This window comes from Salmo salar, chromosome ssa19, assembly GCF_905237065.1.
Source record: "Salmo salar chromosome ssa19, Ssal_v3.1, whole genome shotgun sequence".
Classification (NCBI taxonomy): Eukaryota; Metazoa; Chordata; class Actinopteri; order Salmoniformes; family Salmonidae; genus Salmo; species Salmo salar.
In genome coordinates this window covers 55,915,906-55,930,962 of record NC_059460.1, presented here as the reverse complement: position 1 = coordinate 55,930,962, position 15,057 = coordinate 55,915,906, and the positions used below count along the sequence as shown (strand labels likewise).

Genomic DNA, 15,057 nt, shown 5'->3' with positions numbered 1-15,057 from the left:
TTAGCGTACTAGCAATCATTAAGACAGACTGGTAAAATAACTAGCATAGCTAGCAATCGCTAGCATTTACGTGTTGAAGTAACTTTTGAGTGTAATGGAGTTGATTGTAGACTCTTCACTCTGGGAGATCATTAGAAATTGGTCTTATTCCGTACCCCGATAACATATTTACCAGCGCTCTGGTTTACCTATTTCTAATACACTTTTACAGTCACCGATGGCAACTCTATACTGCCTTACCAGTCGATACGGGCTATACTATGGTAAAAATAAATGTTTAAATCTAAATTTTTCCAAGTTCACTGATCCCAGATGGCAGTGCACCTTTAGGGAGATATGGTGTGAATTCTGTAAACTCTATAAAAGTTAATATAAACTTTTCTTTTCACACATTGATTAAGTCAATTTAGACTACCGGAAAGCTAGTCCTTGTTTACAATGATCAGAAGTGCAATTCTCACAGGGAGGTTCAAACACATCATTGGACAGGTTTCACAACAACAAAAAACATATTAAATAACTGTACCGACTGGTAAGGCATTCTGGATTAGTTTATAGATTTGCCATCGGTGACGGGAAAAGCTTCTCAGAAATAGGTAAACCAGAGTGCTGATAAATATGTTTTTGGCGTACGGGATGTCGCCTTCAGCGACGGGAGACCATATGTACAGGTCTCCAGCAAAGAGGCTAAGTAACCAGTCAACTATGACATTGATATACACTACATGCAGTGGCGACCCGTCATTCAGGGCACGTGGGGCAGAGCAAAAAGAAAAAGTGTTCTCTAGTTGAGCCGTGAAGGCTCAGTGTTCTGTCACTCATGGGGACACTACGTAACCGCAAAATCTACATGGAGAGCTCGAGAATTTAAGCCCCTTGGGTGCTGCCATAGAGTTACATTAGAAGTGCTCATCCAAGAACGCTCAAGGTCATTGGCCACAGATAAAATTACGTCAAAGCACGTTATATCTACAGTAGCTTTGATTGGACTGATCATGTCAACGTCATACTTTCAAAATCTTAGCTAGCAAGCTAGCAGTCATGTCAATCATCATGAATCAAGTCGACAATCTACTGGAAAATCCTTTTCAATCCTTGTCATATGAAGTGAAATGATAGATAAAACGTATCGGTGCTCATTGGCCATTGGATATAAACATTAGACAACAAGTTGGAAATCGCAAATTCAACAATGAATAGTTTGGAAGGAATCAGTGGATAACTGCAAGCATTGCAAAGCAATCACTAGCCTGCTATTCAGTGGAGTGGGTGTGTGGTCAAAAGTCTGGATTTAAGGGTCTCTTTTCCAAGCTTAAAAGGATAAAGATTCACATGCCATGGGCCAGAAAAGGTTGAATACATTGGCCATGCTGTCAATCCAGCATGACTTCTGCCTCATTTAAAGCAATTGGAAACTCGGAACTGGGAAATGTCAGTTCAAGACAACTGGGAACTAGGGGAAAAAACAAGCTCCAACTGGGAAAATACGTTTTGAACGGTCATCCAACTCGGAATTCCAAGTCTGGAACTCGGGCCTCTTTCTAGAGCTCCGACCTGAAGATTACTGACGTCCTTTTTTTCAGTTGTCTTGAAAGCACCCTAAATCCAGAGAATGCCAGACTTTGAAGACAAAGTTTGATGACAAAATTTGCCCACGAAGGACGGCCACGCCACCTTCCTGTTCACATGAGCACAGCACAACAAGGTGAGTCCAAAAATGTATTGTATGCTGCTGCATAAATTATGTAATATGCCAGGGAGATATGTATACTGTATCTAAGAAAGTAAAACTAAGTGTAAGGTGTGTAGTAAGCTGTTGTTACACGTGGTCTGCCACTGCGAGGACGATCAGCTGTCCGTCCTGTCTCCCTGTAGCGCTGTCTTAGGCATCTCACTGTACGGACATTGCAATTTATTGCCCTGTCCACATCTGCAGTCCTCATGCCTCCTTGCAGCATGCCTAAGGCACATTCACGCAGATAAGCAGGGACCCTTTCTTTTGGTGTTTTTCAGAGTCAGTAGAAAGGCCTCTTTAGTGTCCTAAGTTTTCATAACTGTGACCTTAATTGCCTACTGTCTGTAAGCTGTTAGTGTCTTAACGACCATTCCACAGGTGCATGTTCATTAATTGTTAATGGTTCATTGAACAAGCATGGGAAACAGTGTTTAAACCCTTTACAATGAAGATCTGTGAAGTTATTTGGATTTTTACTAATTATCTTTTAAAGACAGGGACCTGAAAAAGGGACGTTTCTTTTTTTGCTGGGTTTATGTGTCGATCGTTATTGCTTGAAATCAGACAAAAGTAGGCTATCTCAGCCACCCTGGTCATAGACCAGGGGTTCCAAATTATATTTGGAAAAATTATATTCCCTAGTTAACGCTGTTTGATCATATTCACTAAATTTTGAGTCTGGCATGTTCTCCCAAATCATAATAATGACATGGAAGTACATTAAAGGCCCTTAGTTGACACTGAAAGGTTGTATTTTATGCTTCGCACAGGTCTGGAACCAACAGGACCCTGAACAGCTTCTACCCCCAAGCCATGACTGAAAAATAGCTAGTTCAATAGTTAATCAAATAGCTACCCGGAGTATCTGCATTGGCTCTTTTTGGAACATTTTTGTTGTTGTTGACTCATCACATAAGCTGCTGCTACTGTTTATTATCTATCACTTTATTCCTAGTTATTTGTTAAATGTACATATCTACCTCAATACCCCTGCACATCGACTCGGTACTGATACCCTGTGTATATAGCCAAGTTATCTTTACTCATTGTGTATTAATTATTGCGTTTATTATTACGTGTTACACTTTTTTTTATTATGTATCTATTTTCTTTCTCTATTCATTGTTGGGAAGGGCCCGTAAGTAAGCATTTCACCGTTAGTCTACACCTGTTGTTTACAAGCATGTGACGAATAAAATTAAATTTGATACTTTCAATGCTTCCATACTCCGCTCGTTCTCGCTTACGTAAATTTAGTTGATAACGTAACTTTGCCGTGTCTCAAGGCGCGCGCATCAGGTAGACTTGACTATATAAACCATCCGGACTTGGCAGTAATAAAACGCACCACAAGAACATAGTGAAAACCGGTGGAGCAAGCCTGCTGCAGAGTGAGTAATGAGTTACTTTTTGCTCTCTGTGACTAGGTTTTGACTGTTGAAGTAGTTTTAGCAATTGGGTCGATTTTGAAATGCGGTGGCATGCCATTTAGGAAAGAATTAACTACATTTTTCTTTATTTAAATGTAGACTATTTGGGTATCATCCCATTCTAAATCAACTAATTTGGCAGCTTAATGACGACTATCAGTAACATTTCAGCTATCTACTAACCCTAGCCCTAACCCTAAACTTAACCATTATCCTAACCCTAAACTTTATCCTAACCCTAGCCCTAACTCTAACCTTAACCCTTACACTAACCCTTATTCTAAACCTTACCCTATAACCCTAATCTAACTTTAGGAAGCAGTTGCTTATCAACACTTTGTTAATAGTATGACCACCTACAGATGGACAATCCAAATAAAGTGTGACTAATCATTTTTACCATTATGATAACTTTGCGCATACTACAAAGTAGGATCAACGAGTTTCAACTGGTTCATCAAGAAAACTAAACTTGGATATGCGTCTTTGGTTGTTGAGTCAATTACACCATGACCAAAATAAAAATTTAATTCAGAACATTTAGGGAAGCTAGTTGGCTAACTCCTTGATCCTGCATTGTCGTTAGTACACCCTACAGGTGTACTGGTACATGTATGCTTGAGGGTGCTGTACTACGGTCATTTTGCAACCCAATCACTACAAATGTTATTGGGTTGTTGCTGAATGTGTACTCTGCATCATTTGTATCTAATGAAGGAAATGTCATTTCCTCTATTAGATATTCTAAAATACATAAACATATGTTGTTTTAGTAGTTTATAACGTCTCAAACTGGATTCTACTAAACGCTATACGGCACATAAACAGAATAGTATGATTGTGGAAGAAATTAGAAGGAAATAACGAGTAGTAAAGAAAGGAAGGACAATAACATGTAAAAAAGGAAGAATTGAAAATAGGCTCAATTTATGAACGGATTTATGCATTTGTGGAATAAGAGAGCTGTTTCGCGATCAAGTAAAAGTTGTGCAGAGTCCTTTAGTTCGATTTTCACCAAGAGCTTGGAAGGTTCCCAAATATATTTTACAAGGGCATGGAGAGGGTCTGGTATAACGTCATTGACACAATTGTTAAAACAGAGTGTGTTATTTATAAGCCTCTACAATGTCTCTTTGATGATTTCATAGCAAGTGGCAGGTGAAGTGGGACATTCATTTATTTCTAATGATAAAATAGTGCCCCACTTCACCTACTAAATTGCCCCACTGCAACTGAAAGACACGCTTTAGCAAAAGTGAGGGTCTGATGTTGTTTTAGGTATTGTAGCAACCACTGAATAATCAATTATCCACTTGTTTTCGTCATAAACATATATATTAAGACCTTAATTAATGAAAATAAACACTACTTGAGTAGGGTAGGCTGATTTTGATTGTCTACATAGCGATTTACCAAAAGTGTCCGTATAATGGTGACTTCACCCTCGGAGTAGTAACCCCACAGATGCGCAAATCTAATGTCGTTAACCTTTTAACCCTTCATTTACTAAAGTGATATGATTAGTCATTTTGCTCACAATTTAATTTCCCTTCATTTAAATTGAGTAACACCCATGACACTTTGTATTTAGACACACTAAATTACCAATGGAATCGTTAAATGACTAAATAATGTATGACATACTTAAAGGGTGTGATTGTCTAATCGTTAACTTTATGAAAAGACCCATCCCTGGTTAACAGTTTGCCACTGAAGGGAATGCTCAAGGTCCTTGTATTGCTTTGTAATCAGTGATTTTCAAGGCAGTAACACCAATGACATAATGACATCTCTCCAAACGTGCACGCACACACACACACACACACGTGAAAGTGTTATTGGTTGTGATTTCATGATTTTCATCATGTGAAAATGTAGGGGTATATGAAAGACTTGTAACTAAAACACTACTGGGACAAGCCAATTTGCTTGCCCTAGGTACTTTAAATAATGCATAAACATAATGTTTTGCAGTATAAAGGACTAGCAGTATGTTCTATCATTGATAAACACATCAATATAAACAAAAACATGTTTGATGTGTAAGTATTTGTAATTTTAAAGTGTTTTTCATGGTTGCAAAGGCAAAGGACCCAAATGCCACCGCAATTGCAGTAGCAATTAGCAAGAGTAAACAAGCAATTCTTTCATTATCATTACTTAACACATGTTCCAAAGTATTGTAGAATCAATAGGTTGAAGACCAATTGGTTTATTTCATAAGCAACTTTGGCACACATTTCAGCACCATAGACAGTGCAACTGCTAACGTGTCTCTGATAAAGCCTCCTGTCAAAAAGATGAAGACTTACTCATCTGAGTCATCAAAAAGCTTTGCTTAAAACTGATAACTTTGAGATTCTGATGTCAAGAATGCCAAGCTTTTGTTCAGCGTTTCTTTAAATCCAGCAGACGTGAGGGAAATGCTAGCCTACATTCTTTATTTACAGATGGCCAACACACTGAGACCCTGGTTGATCCTTGTAGTCCTCGTCCTGGGCGTGCTGGTTTGTCTGGGCACTTTCACGGATGCCTACTTTACCAAGCCGGTGAGCCCCGATGACAACGCGCCTCCGGAGGAATGGGCCAGATACAACACAGCGCTGCGACACTACATCAACCTCATCAATAGACAGAGGTGAGTGAGTTCAGCACTCTGTAGGCTAACATGTTATCTACACGGGAAAACCTTGTCTTAGATATGGCACGAGAGTCAGAGATAATGCAATGTTTCAGCCTATTGGGGGGGGGGGGGCACGACAATTTCTCAAACCAGTTCTATGGGAATGGAACCTCCCAGCATATTCCTTCACTCAATTTGAATACAAAGGCAACAAAAAAATCCCAATCCCTAAATTCCAATCAAATGTTGCTGATGTTCTTAAGGGGGTCAAATGACCACTATAGCCAAGGTCACAGGAGAAGTTCTGAGGGAACAAGAGATATTTGAACTAAGCCTGGAGGATAATGACATTCTCTTGGCTCTCCAACCAGCCTGTTGTTCTGAACACTGTTATAACATAACTTCATTCCAGTTTTGGCAAGACACATATGCAGCAGCATTACACAGACAGAGAGATGACTATTTAGAGAACAGAGTGTAGTTATTTCAAATAATGATGGTATGGACAGGAAAGAAAAAGGAGCCTGGTTTTGCTCTAGGCATGAAGTTAATTTCCTGTCTCTGTGTTTTGTGGGCAAGAGAAAATCTCAACAGGAATTGCTCAGTGCCTGTGTGTGTGTGGTGTGTATGTGTGTGTGTGTGTGTGTGTGTGTGTCCGTGCATGCATGGTGTGTGTGCCTGTGCATATGTTTCTGTGCTTGTATATTTGTGGCTCAGAGAGCTTTCATGTAGGCCGATAGAGTTTGATGGATCCTGAAACCAATCCAGTCTCAGACTGCAGTCTATCATTAAATAGATTCTCCGGTACTTTTGTATACTTTTTAGCCAGTAGTTGTAAAAGTACCACTCATGAGCTAAAAGTGGTCCCCGAAAATTGCCCCCTGAGTGGCGCTGCATCGCAGTGCTAGAGGCGTCACTACAACCAGCCGTGATCGGGAGTCCCAGAGGGCGGTGCACAATTGGCCCAGCATCGTTCGGGTTAGGGGAGGTTTTGGCCAGGGGGGGCTTTACAAGGTGGCCATCAATGTAAATAAGAATTTGCTCTTAACTGACTTGCCTAATTAAAAAAAGGTTAAATAAAATAAAAAAATATATGCAGATATGTGCACTACGTCATTGCTCTTTCTCGCTCTCTCTCTCTCTCTCTCTCTCTCTCTCTCTCTCTCTCTCTCTCTCTGTCTCTCTCTCTATGCTGTGTCCACCGAGCCGTTGGGCGAGCCCTGCAACCTCATTGGATAACACTGGGCCGGCCTCTTGCTAGCTGTCACTCAAATGTGAGGGGCTGAAGCTCATTGGCTAGAACTCGAATTGCTAGGGGGCAGGCACACGTGGCGGGAAATTTAGGGAAAAAGGCCCAGCACAGTTTCAAGAAAACAGTTGCTTTCAAACTAGGGATTTTGTGGCTAATTAAGGTAAGACAGTAATTCTGCTCATAGATTATGCATTCATCCAGCCCAAAGCGGGAGGTTTAAAAAATACTTTCTTAGTCGCCAAAGTACCGGAGCATGTCTTTAAGTGGGCTGGAGCTGTCAATGCACTACAAGGGCTGTGTGCCATGCAGTTCAGCCCCTCTTGTTCTCACACAAAGGGAGATTCACTCCTCATTGGCAAAGCATTGATTTCAGTGATTTAAAGATTATTTAAAAGCCGTGTCACTCTCTGTGGAACCGAGGATTGCTTGCCTTGCTGAGCATTGGGCATTGGACTTTAAAATCTCTCCTTGTTTAGAGCTAATTGCTTGAGATATGTGTTCTTGCCTCTGGAGATAAAAAGGGTATAGGCGAGTAGTGAGTACACACACTAGGGCAAGGGTCCACATTACATTCAGCTGTGGGCCTATTTTTCCTTGCACACTGCACATGAACAGCGAGAATCCCAAACAGATATAGTTTTTGACAAAAACAAAAATATATGCCTCTCTGTTTATGTGTGGGAATACTTGGGAACATACAGTACCAGTCAAAAGTTTGGACACACCTACTCATTCAGAGGTTTTTCTTTACTTTTACTATTTTCTACATTGTAGAATAATAGTGAAGACTTTACAACTATGAAATAACACATATGGAATCATGTAGTAACCAAAAAAAGTGTTAAACAAATCAAAATATATTTTATATTTTAGATTCTTCAAAGTATCTACCCTTTGCCTTGATGACATTCTCTCAACCAGCTTCATGAGGAATGCTTTTCCTTTCCAACAGTCTTGAAGGAGTTCCCACATATGTTGAGCACTTGTTAGCATCTTTTCCTTCACTCTGTGGTCCAACTCATCCCAAACCATCTCAATTGGGTTGAGGTCGGGTGATTGTGGAGGCCAGGTCATCTGATGCAGCACTCCATCACTTTCTTTGGTCAAATAGCCCTTACACATCCTGGAGGTGTGTTTTGGGACATTGTCCTGTTAAAAAACAAATGATAGTCCCACTAAGCACAAACCAGATGGGATGGTGTTTAACTGCAGAATGCTGTGGTAGCCATGCTGGTTAAGTGTGCCTTGAACAAGGCAAAGGGTGGCTACTTTGAAGAATCGCAAATCTAAAATATATTTGTTTAACACTTTTTTGGTTACTACATGATTTTTTTTGGCTCAGAAAACTCGTGGGCCAAATAAAATCACCGGGCTGCCTATTGGGGAACCTGGCAGTAGGGTATTCACACCAATAATATATACGTCGTTTCTTGAAACTTTGGCTCTTTCTCAATACATTTTTCTCCGATTCCTGGCATCCTCTTTCTTAAAACGCATTGGAGAAGGAGTTCTGAAGGGAAGGACCTTGGATCTTCTCTTCCAATACTCGGAAAGACTAATTGAGGTAGTGCCTTGTAATTCATGGGTCTGTCAACGATCTGGTGGGCACGCTATTCATTGCCACAAGGGGACATGATATGATCATAAGACCCCTGTTAGCACACACAGGCAAGTAATGTAAATCTCTTGGTGATGTACAGTATGTGATGGTCTCTGTGTCCACTAGGTATGGAAAGAGGTCTGCACCTGAGTCAGCTCTGGGGTGGTTTCTGTTCAGAGATCAGTCGGAAGGCGATTTAACACAACGGTGAGAGGATGAAGAGACTGAGGGAAAGGGTGATTCAAAGTGACTGTCTGCTCTTTGTTACAACAGACTCATACCTTGAGTATATCAACATGACCCATGCGTACACCTGCAGTAGGAATGTGACAGTCCACTCAGAGATTCCTAAAAGTAGTGCCCACACTGGATAGCGATATCTAAGTTTGATCACTTGATATGGAGTTTAGTGAGTTTGAAAGGCCAGCTACTGACTTTCTGTGTCTTTTTCTAACAGTTCGGGTGGCAGTGATCTCGGATAAATCTGGGTCCCGTCCCACTGGCATGCTGTTCCACTCAAATGGTGGGCCTTACAACAACTCAAATAGGCTTCTCAACTGGCAACCTTCACTGGACTGTGAGGCCCACTGTTTATTTTCAACATGCATGCATCTCTCTCTGTTTCTCACTCTCTCATTCCAACACATAATTGTCTATTTTTTGTTGTTGACATAATTTGTAATTAAATTATACAATGAATAATAAATAAATGTGTTATAATACATCTTGTCACAGTGAGCTTTTGTTGAAAGCCTTTCCGTTTCTGTGACTCAACAGATAAGCAAACCAATATTTATATCCAAAAGCCATGATTGGAAATGATCCTAGACCACCCACCACTACAGGCTTATTATTAACCGTGGTTCCAATAGTAATATCATTGTATGTGACATATTCATACCACTAGGTGACAGTATATTACAAGGAAAATGTTCTCTGTACGTTATTTGCCATTGGACCATTAGACCAAATATTCTACTGACCTTGCTGCAGGACATGGCCAGCCTACACATTTATCATAATTCCTCACAACGGTCTCAAAAAGAGTAGGGATGTATTGAAGTATCAGCATTTTAATACAGTTTCCTATGGTGAAGATGAAACTCATCATTTGGAAACTTTTGGACACAGTATAGTGTACTATTTCCTTACTTTGTTTTTGGTACATTGTATATTGCACTGTCTTATCACGTGTGATAGTTTGATCTTTAAGTCGTCTAGACTCAAGACCTGCACGACAAGAAGCATTCAAACCGCAGTTCGGTGGGTTCTGCACTGTGGCACACATACCGTTTTCCCTTTTATCTTCAGCAACGGTGCTCAGGGATTTGACATTTCAGCCGCGCCGTCTTTGCTCTCGTCTCGAATTGGACAGTGGGAGCAACAGAAGCAAGGTAACCTAATATGAGCTCCTAAAGTAGTGATTTGTTGAACAGAAAGAATGGTTATTGATATAGAAGATGATAATTTCTTGTCGCTATCGTTTTCTTTGTGTCCCGGCTATTTAAAATCGATTGTGATTCTGCCGTGATGCGCCCGTGGCACCAGGTGGTTAGTTTTACGCTAGAATCCATCATATTACGAATGAATGAATTGGACATAGTGAATTATTGATAGTGGTGGTATCGCAATATCAATAATGTTGATAGTGCACATGATAGCATATTCCTGGCACTTTACGTCCTCTAGCTTAGGCTACGTCCATAGGCCGATGGTTATGGTTATTACGCAGTACTGTATGTACATCTGTGTGCATACAAAGCCCACAGATGGTGAGGAATAGTCCAAGAGAAAAGCATTTAAGCAAAAACAGAAGCTATTTCAGATTTATTTTCTTATCCCACATACGGCACTCAATAGGTGCCAAGTTGTGTGAGGAGATACAATGTAGTCTAACCCGTGTCCGTCTTCCATCCTTTGCGCTTGTGAATTAGAACAATATATCACTGACTTTACAAGTTAATGATGGATTATCAATCATACTCTTGGAAATGTACTTGTGACTGGGAGAGAATGGCTGTTTTACAATAGCAGAATTCCAGACCTTATGTAGCCATAAGGATAGTCGGATCGGACATCATGTGCACCTGTTCCCTGGTGCATGCCCACGTCACTCCCTACGCACCACATTTCACTTTCATTTTTAATGTGAACATATGAATAAACAAACAAATGATAATGTGTCATTTGGTTCTGAGAGTAATAGCCTACAGTAGCTTATTGGGTAATGATATCGTAGAAAATACGAGGGGTAGCCCGACCGGGACTCGAACCGGTGCCCACGACTGTCAGGCAAACACTTTAACCCAGGGATGGGCACCTTATGACAGTGGAGCAAAAAATATACGTTTTAGAGTTTATTTCCTGCAATTCCCTACTTGGCACAGACTTCAGTTCAACATCTAGTTGGTTCAGTTGTCAACTAAGGTAAAATCAACAAAACATTTCACCATCATTGGATGTAGATAAGTGTTTGGTGAAATGTTTTCCCCTTACATTTTTTACATTTTGCAATTCCAATCAGTTTTCCACAAATATATGTTTTGTTGAAATAATGTGGAAACTCAACCGTACCATTCAATCAGAACATTATACCTGGTGGATGGGACCATGATGTAAACACTTGGTAATTCATTTTGACATCTTCTCTAACAAGGTAATTGGGAGAGGGAGTAGTCTAGCCCAGGGTTTCCCAAACTCGGTCCTGGGGCTCCCCCTGGGTGCACGTTTTGTTTTTTGCCCTAGCACTTCACAGCTGCTTCAAAGAACCAACTCATCATCAAGCTTTGATGATTTGAACCAGCTGTGTAGTGCTAGGGCAAAAACCATACCTGCACCCAGGGGGGACCCAGGACCGAGTTTGGGAAACCCTGGTCTCGCCTACTGAATGAGCACTGAGTACACGGCTGGCAGGAAGATAGATCTTTATTACATGTTACACTCAAACTTACAGTGAGATGGTTATGTCTAAAATCATAGATCATATCATATTAGGGGTTTGGGTTGAGATGAGCTTCAGCAGTTATTCAAGTCTTCTAATACAGTTTTTTTTTTTAATCCCTCTGGCTGATTTACACATTAAAACTGTGATAGGTCTTATTCTGGAGTGCTTTTAGCTCTGCTTAAAGGAACTTCATCCTTCTTAATAGTCTCCTTTTGAGAACTTGCAGCTGCAACAGGATTTTTGGCGGGTTTGACAGCTGTGTGATGCTGCACGATCAATGAGCTCCACAGAAATGCGACCTAAGCACTTCCTTACACAGCATGAAAACACTGCCAGATTTGGGGTGATTCTCAATTAGTAAAAAGTATGTCCTCTCCTAGACTCCTCTGTCATCCTGGTGTGGTCGCCATATGAAGTGGTCGCCATATGAAGGAGTGTCAGTTTGTTAAGAGGCAAATTGAGGAGTTTGCTCCTCTACTTGTTTGCCTCCTCCGGCGAAGGATGTTCAGGTGTATCCTACTGCGGAAGATTTTGAAATTCGCCACACCCCTTTTGAAACAGCTGTTGTTTTATCGGATGAGAAAATCATGCACACATTTAAAAACAACATGCTACTTATCCTTTTATTAATGCCTTGCACAACTAGCTACATTTCATTTTACCATTTTACAGATGTATTTTGGGGTTCTACATCTGTAAATGTAATTTGCCTGATGACGCACTACAGTAGGATAGCCTCATTTCAAATACAAGCGCATTTGTTTCCACATTTCCTCTCCTCCTCACCTTGATTGCATTTGACCTTTTTCAAAAGGAGGAAAGGAGAGGATAGGACAGAGGAGAGGACGTGAGGAATAGAGGAAATCTAATTGAGATTCTCCCACAGTCTTAAGCCTTCCTTACTTCCTCCTTCTATCCTTACTTCTCTTCTTCCTTGAGGCAATGACTGCAAGGTAACCAGATTATTCATTCACCAATCCAACCGTGTCAGATTAGTGATTAAGGAAGGAAGGAAGGATCTCTAAAATATTTAAACAGGGCCTAGGGCAGCCTCAAATCCCACAATTATAAGGTTATGATGGGGTAACCTAACTTAGCAGGCGTAAAGTAAATGCATGAACCAAGATCCCCTACTGCAGGGATAATCAACTTTTTTTCTTGAGCTGATGGTCAGGGGGCCAGAACATAATTAGAAATAATTTGTATACTGCAAATTGACCGCACGAAGCCCAAACAGATATAATATTTGACTAAAACATAATAATTTCCTACCTTGCTTACATTTGTGTACGATCACATATACAGTATCTCTCTATTATGCATGGGAATACTTTAGAACAGATTTCCAAAATAAATCACTTGGAGCTGATTTGCTGGTGTTTTAATAGTATTTTATGTCCAACAAAAGAAAACCTGGGGGGCCGTGGGCCACCAGTTGAGGAACCCTGCCCTAGTCTAGATACTGTCGACGAGAAGAACAAAACTGTCAGTAGAGGTTTTCTTCTGCACTGTTTAACCAATCCAGTAAATGTGGATGAGGAAGTTGCATCACAGACTCTCTTTCCATTTCCCCTGAAAACCGGAACATCCGGTTGTTGACAACTCGGCAGAGGCTATGATGGGGTAGTGTAATTTGTTTTGGTGAAGCTACTCTGAAAATGTAGTTTACCAAGCTACCACTTACTTCACACTGGAAGAAGTTAAGATACACTAACACTAGCCTTTATATAAAAAACTATACAAATATAGTTTACTTAAATAGATTCTCCGGTACTTTTGTATATTTTTTAGCCAGTAGTTCGGAATGTGGTGCTCACATACCAAAAGTGGTCCCCAAAAATTGCGTAATACATCACATATGTGCACCAGGTCATTGCTCTCACTCTGCTGTGTGTGCATCTTGCTCATTGTCTAGAACTTAGATTGCCAGAGGGTTGGCCCACGTGGGGGAAATTTTGGGGAAAATGGTGCAGCACAGCTTCCAGAAACAGTCGCTTTCAAACTAGGGATTTTGTGGCTAATCGAGGTAAGACATTCATTCTGCTCATAGATTATGCATGTATGAACTACACATTGACACATCCATCCCAAAGCGGGAGGTTTAAAAAAGTTCCAGAGCATGTCTTTAAGTAAAGTACTTTGAAAAAGTCTATGTGAAAAATTTGCATATCTAAATCTGAAATGTTATAGACTAAAAATTGTCTGATGTTAATAACAGAATGTGTAATTTAGCCGATTAAACACAAAAAAACTGTTTCAAGTGACAATTAGGCAGGTCTGCTGTAAAAAAAAAAAGGATATTCTTGCCTACTTTGCAAAAAATAGTGTGTAGTTCCAGTAGTTAGCTACATCTCTACATGGAAACAAAGTAAGTACTGAAAACACTATCAAGATTTGAATTTGGTTCAACTACCACCAAGCTACTGAAAATGTGTAGTTACATTACTAATTGAACTACATATATTTCACTACTCCCCAACACTGGATCCTAGATCATTAGCCCAGAACTAAAATCTCACGTAATTTGTACCTTTTATCTTTATGTAGCCTGTCCACGAAAGGTTTTTGGCAACTTCTATCTTGAATACCAAACCTAATTGTGTCTATATTCATATGAACTATTCTCCTTATGCCGCTCCATAGCGCTGTATCCTTAGCTGTAGACTGTGTTGCTGAGAGACAACCGAGCCTCCCAGGCTTTGATTTCTTCTCTGGCTGAATCAGCTGTCGGCAGAGAAAGTGCAGAGGTAAGGCCAGAGATGGAAGAGGAAGCAAGACACCTCACTCACTGTTTTTTTTTTCTGCTTCAATGAAAGTCAATGAGCTAAGTACACCAGACCCAGCTGCTATTGCATTGGTGTCTATGGGAGACCCACCCCGTTAAGTAGACCGGAACTGCATTTTTTTTCAATGGTAAACGGCCCTTAGTTCACTATCTTAATTTATCCACCAAATTTGGTGGGGCCTCCATTGTAGGCACAGTGAGTCGGCATAGAGATTAACCGGCGACGGTGTAAAGCATCTATTCTTGTGGCACTCCTCCGTTCTTCACCCTTCGCCCCACATTTAAAGCAACTGGAAAACGTCCATGGTAGGCATTGTTATCACTTTAGCTTGCTACATAAGGAATGATAGAAAGCACGAGCACCACCACCAATCAGTTCACACCACCGCGCACACACCAGTCGTTACTATGACAACTATCGTAATCCGATTTGGTCACTTGTAACTTGCTGTTTGGACAGTCAGTATTCCAAAACGGATTTGAAAAACTGATTTGAGCATTAAGGCCTGCAGTGTGAACAATCCTTATGTCACCCCTGCCACTACCACAACAGATCAGTTCTGGATGAATTTAGGGGTCGTAACCATGGTGACACAGCTACAGTAAAATGGGCTGGGCTACTGCATTCTTTTGTATGGATTGGCTCTATAGGGACAGGAGTTTTACTTGAGGTGAGCTCATGTGCTCT

General features: G+C 40.6%; 2 protein-coding genes across 3 annotated transcripts in view; both read left to right on the top strand.

Moving 5' to 3' along the window:
* The first annotated feature begins 3,029 nt into the window (after positions 1-3,029).
* LOC106579383 (peptide Y) lies at positions 3,030-9,362 on the top strand. The gene is made up of 4 exons (XM_014159227.2): positions 3,030-3,126; positions 5,616-5,803; positions 8,767-8,847; positions 9,098-9,362. The coding sequence occupies exons 2-4, from the start codon at positions 5,616-5,618 to the stop codon at positions 9,120-9,122; spliced, it is 294 nt and encodes a 97-aa protein (XP_014014702.1). The 5' UTR covers positions 3,030-3,126; the 3' UTR covers positions 9,123-9,362.
* Positions 9,363-9,625: 263 nt separating this feature from the next.
* Positions 9,626-15,057, top strand: part of mpp2b (MAGUK p55 scaffold protein 2b) — a 43,741-nt gene continuing 38,309 nt past the window's right edge. The window contains exon 1 of one of the 2 annotated variants that reach the window (XM_045702509.1): positions 9,626-10,034. The gene's annotated coding sequence lies outside the window, so the exon portion shown is untranslated. The remainder of the gene's footprint in view (positions 10,035-15,057) is intronic. The other variant, XM_014159011.2, reaches the window with a different exon arrangement.

Excerpts from the sequence above, each read along its gene's own strand:
- LOC106579383 (XM_014159227.2), top strand. The coding sequence starts at position 5,616 with ATGGCCAACACACTGAGACCCTGGTTGATCCTTGTAGTCCTCGTCCTG. Across the intron at positions 5,804-8,766 it reads AACCTCATCAATAGACAGAG|GTATGGAAAGAGGTCTGCAC; the intron begins GTGAGTGAGTTC and ends TGTGTCCACTAG. Across the intron at positions 8,848-9,097 it reads GAAGGCGATTTAACACAACG|TTCGGGTGGCAGTGATCTCG; the intron begins GTGAGAGGATGA and ends TTTTTCTAACAG.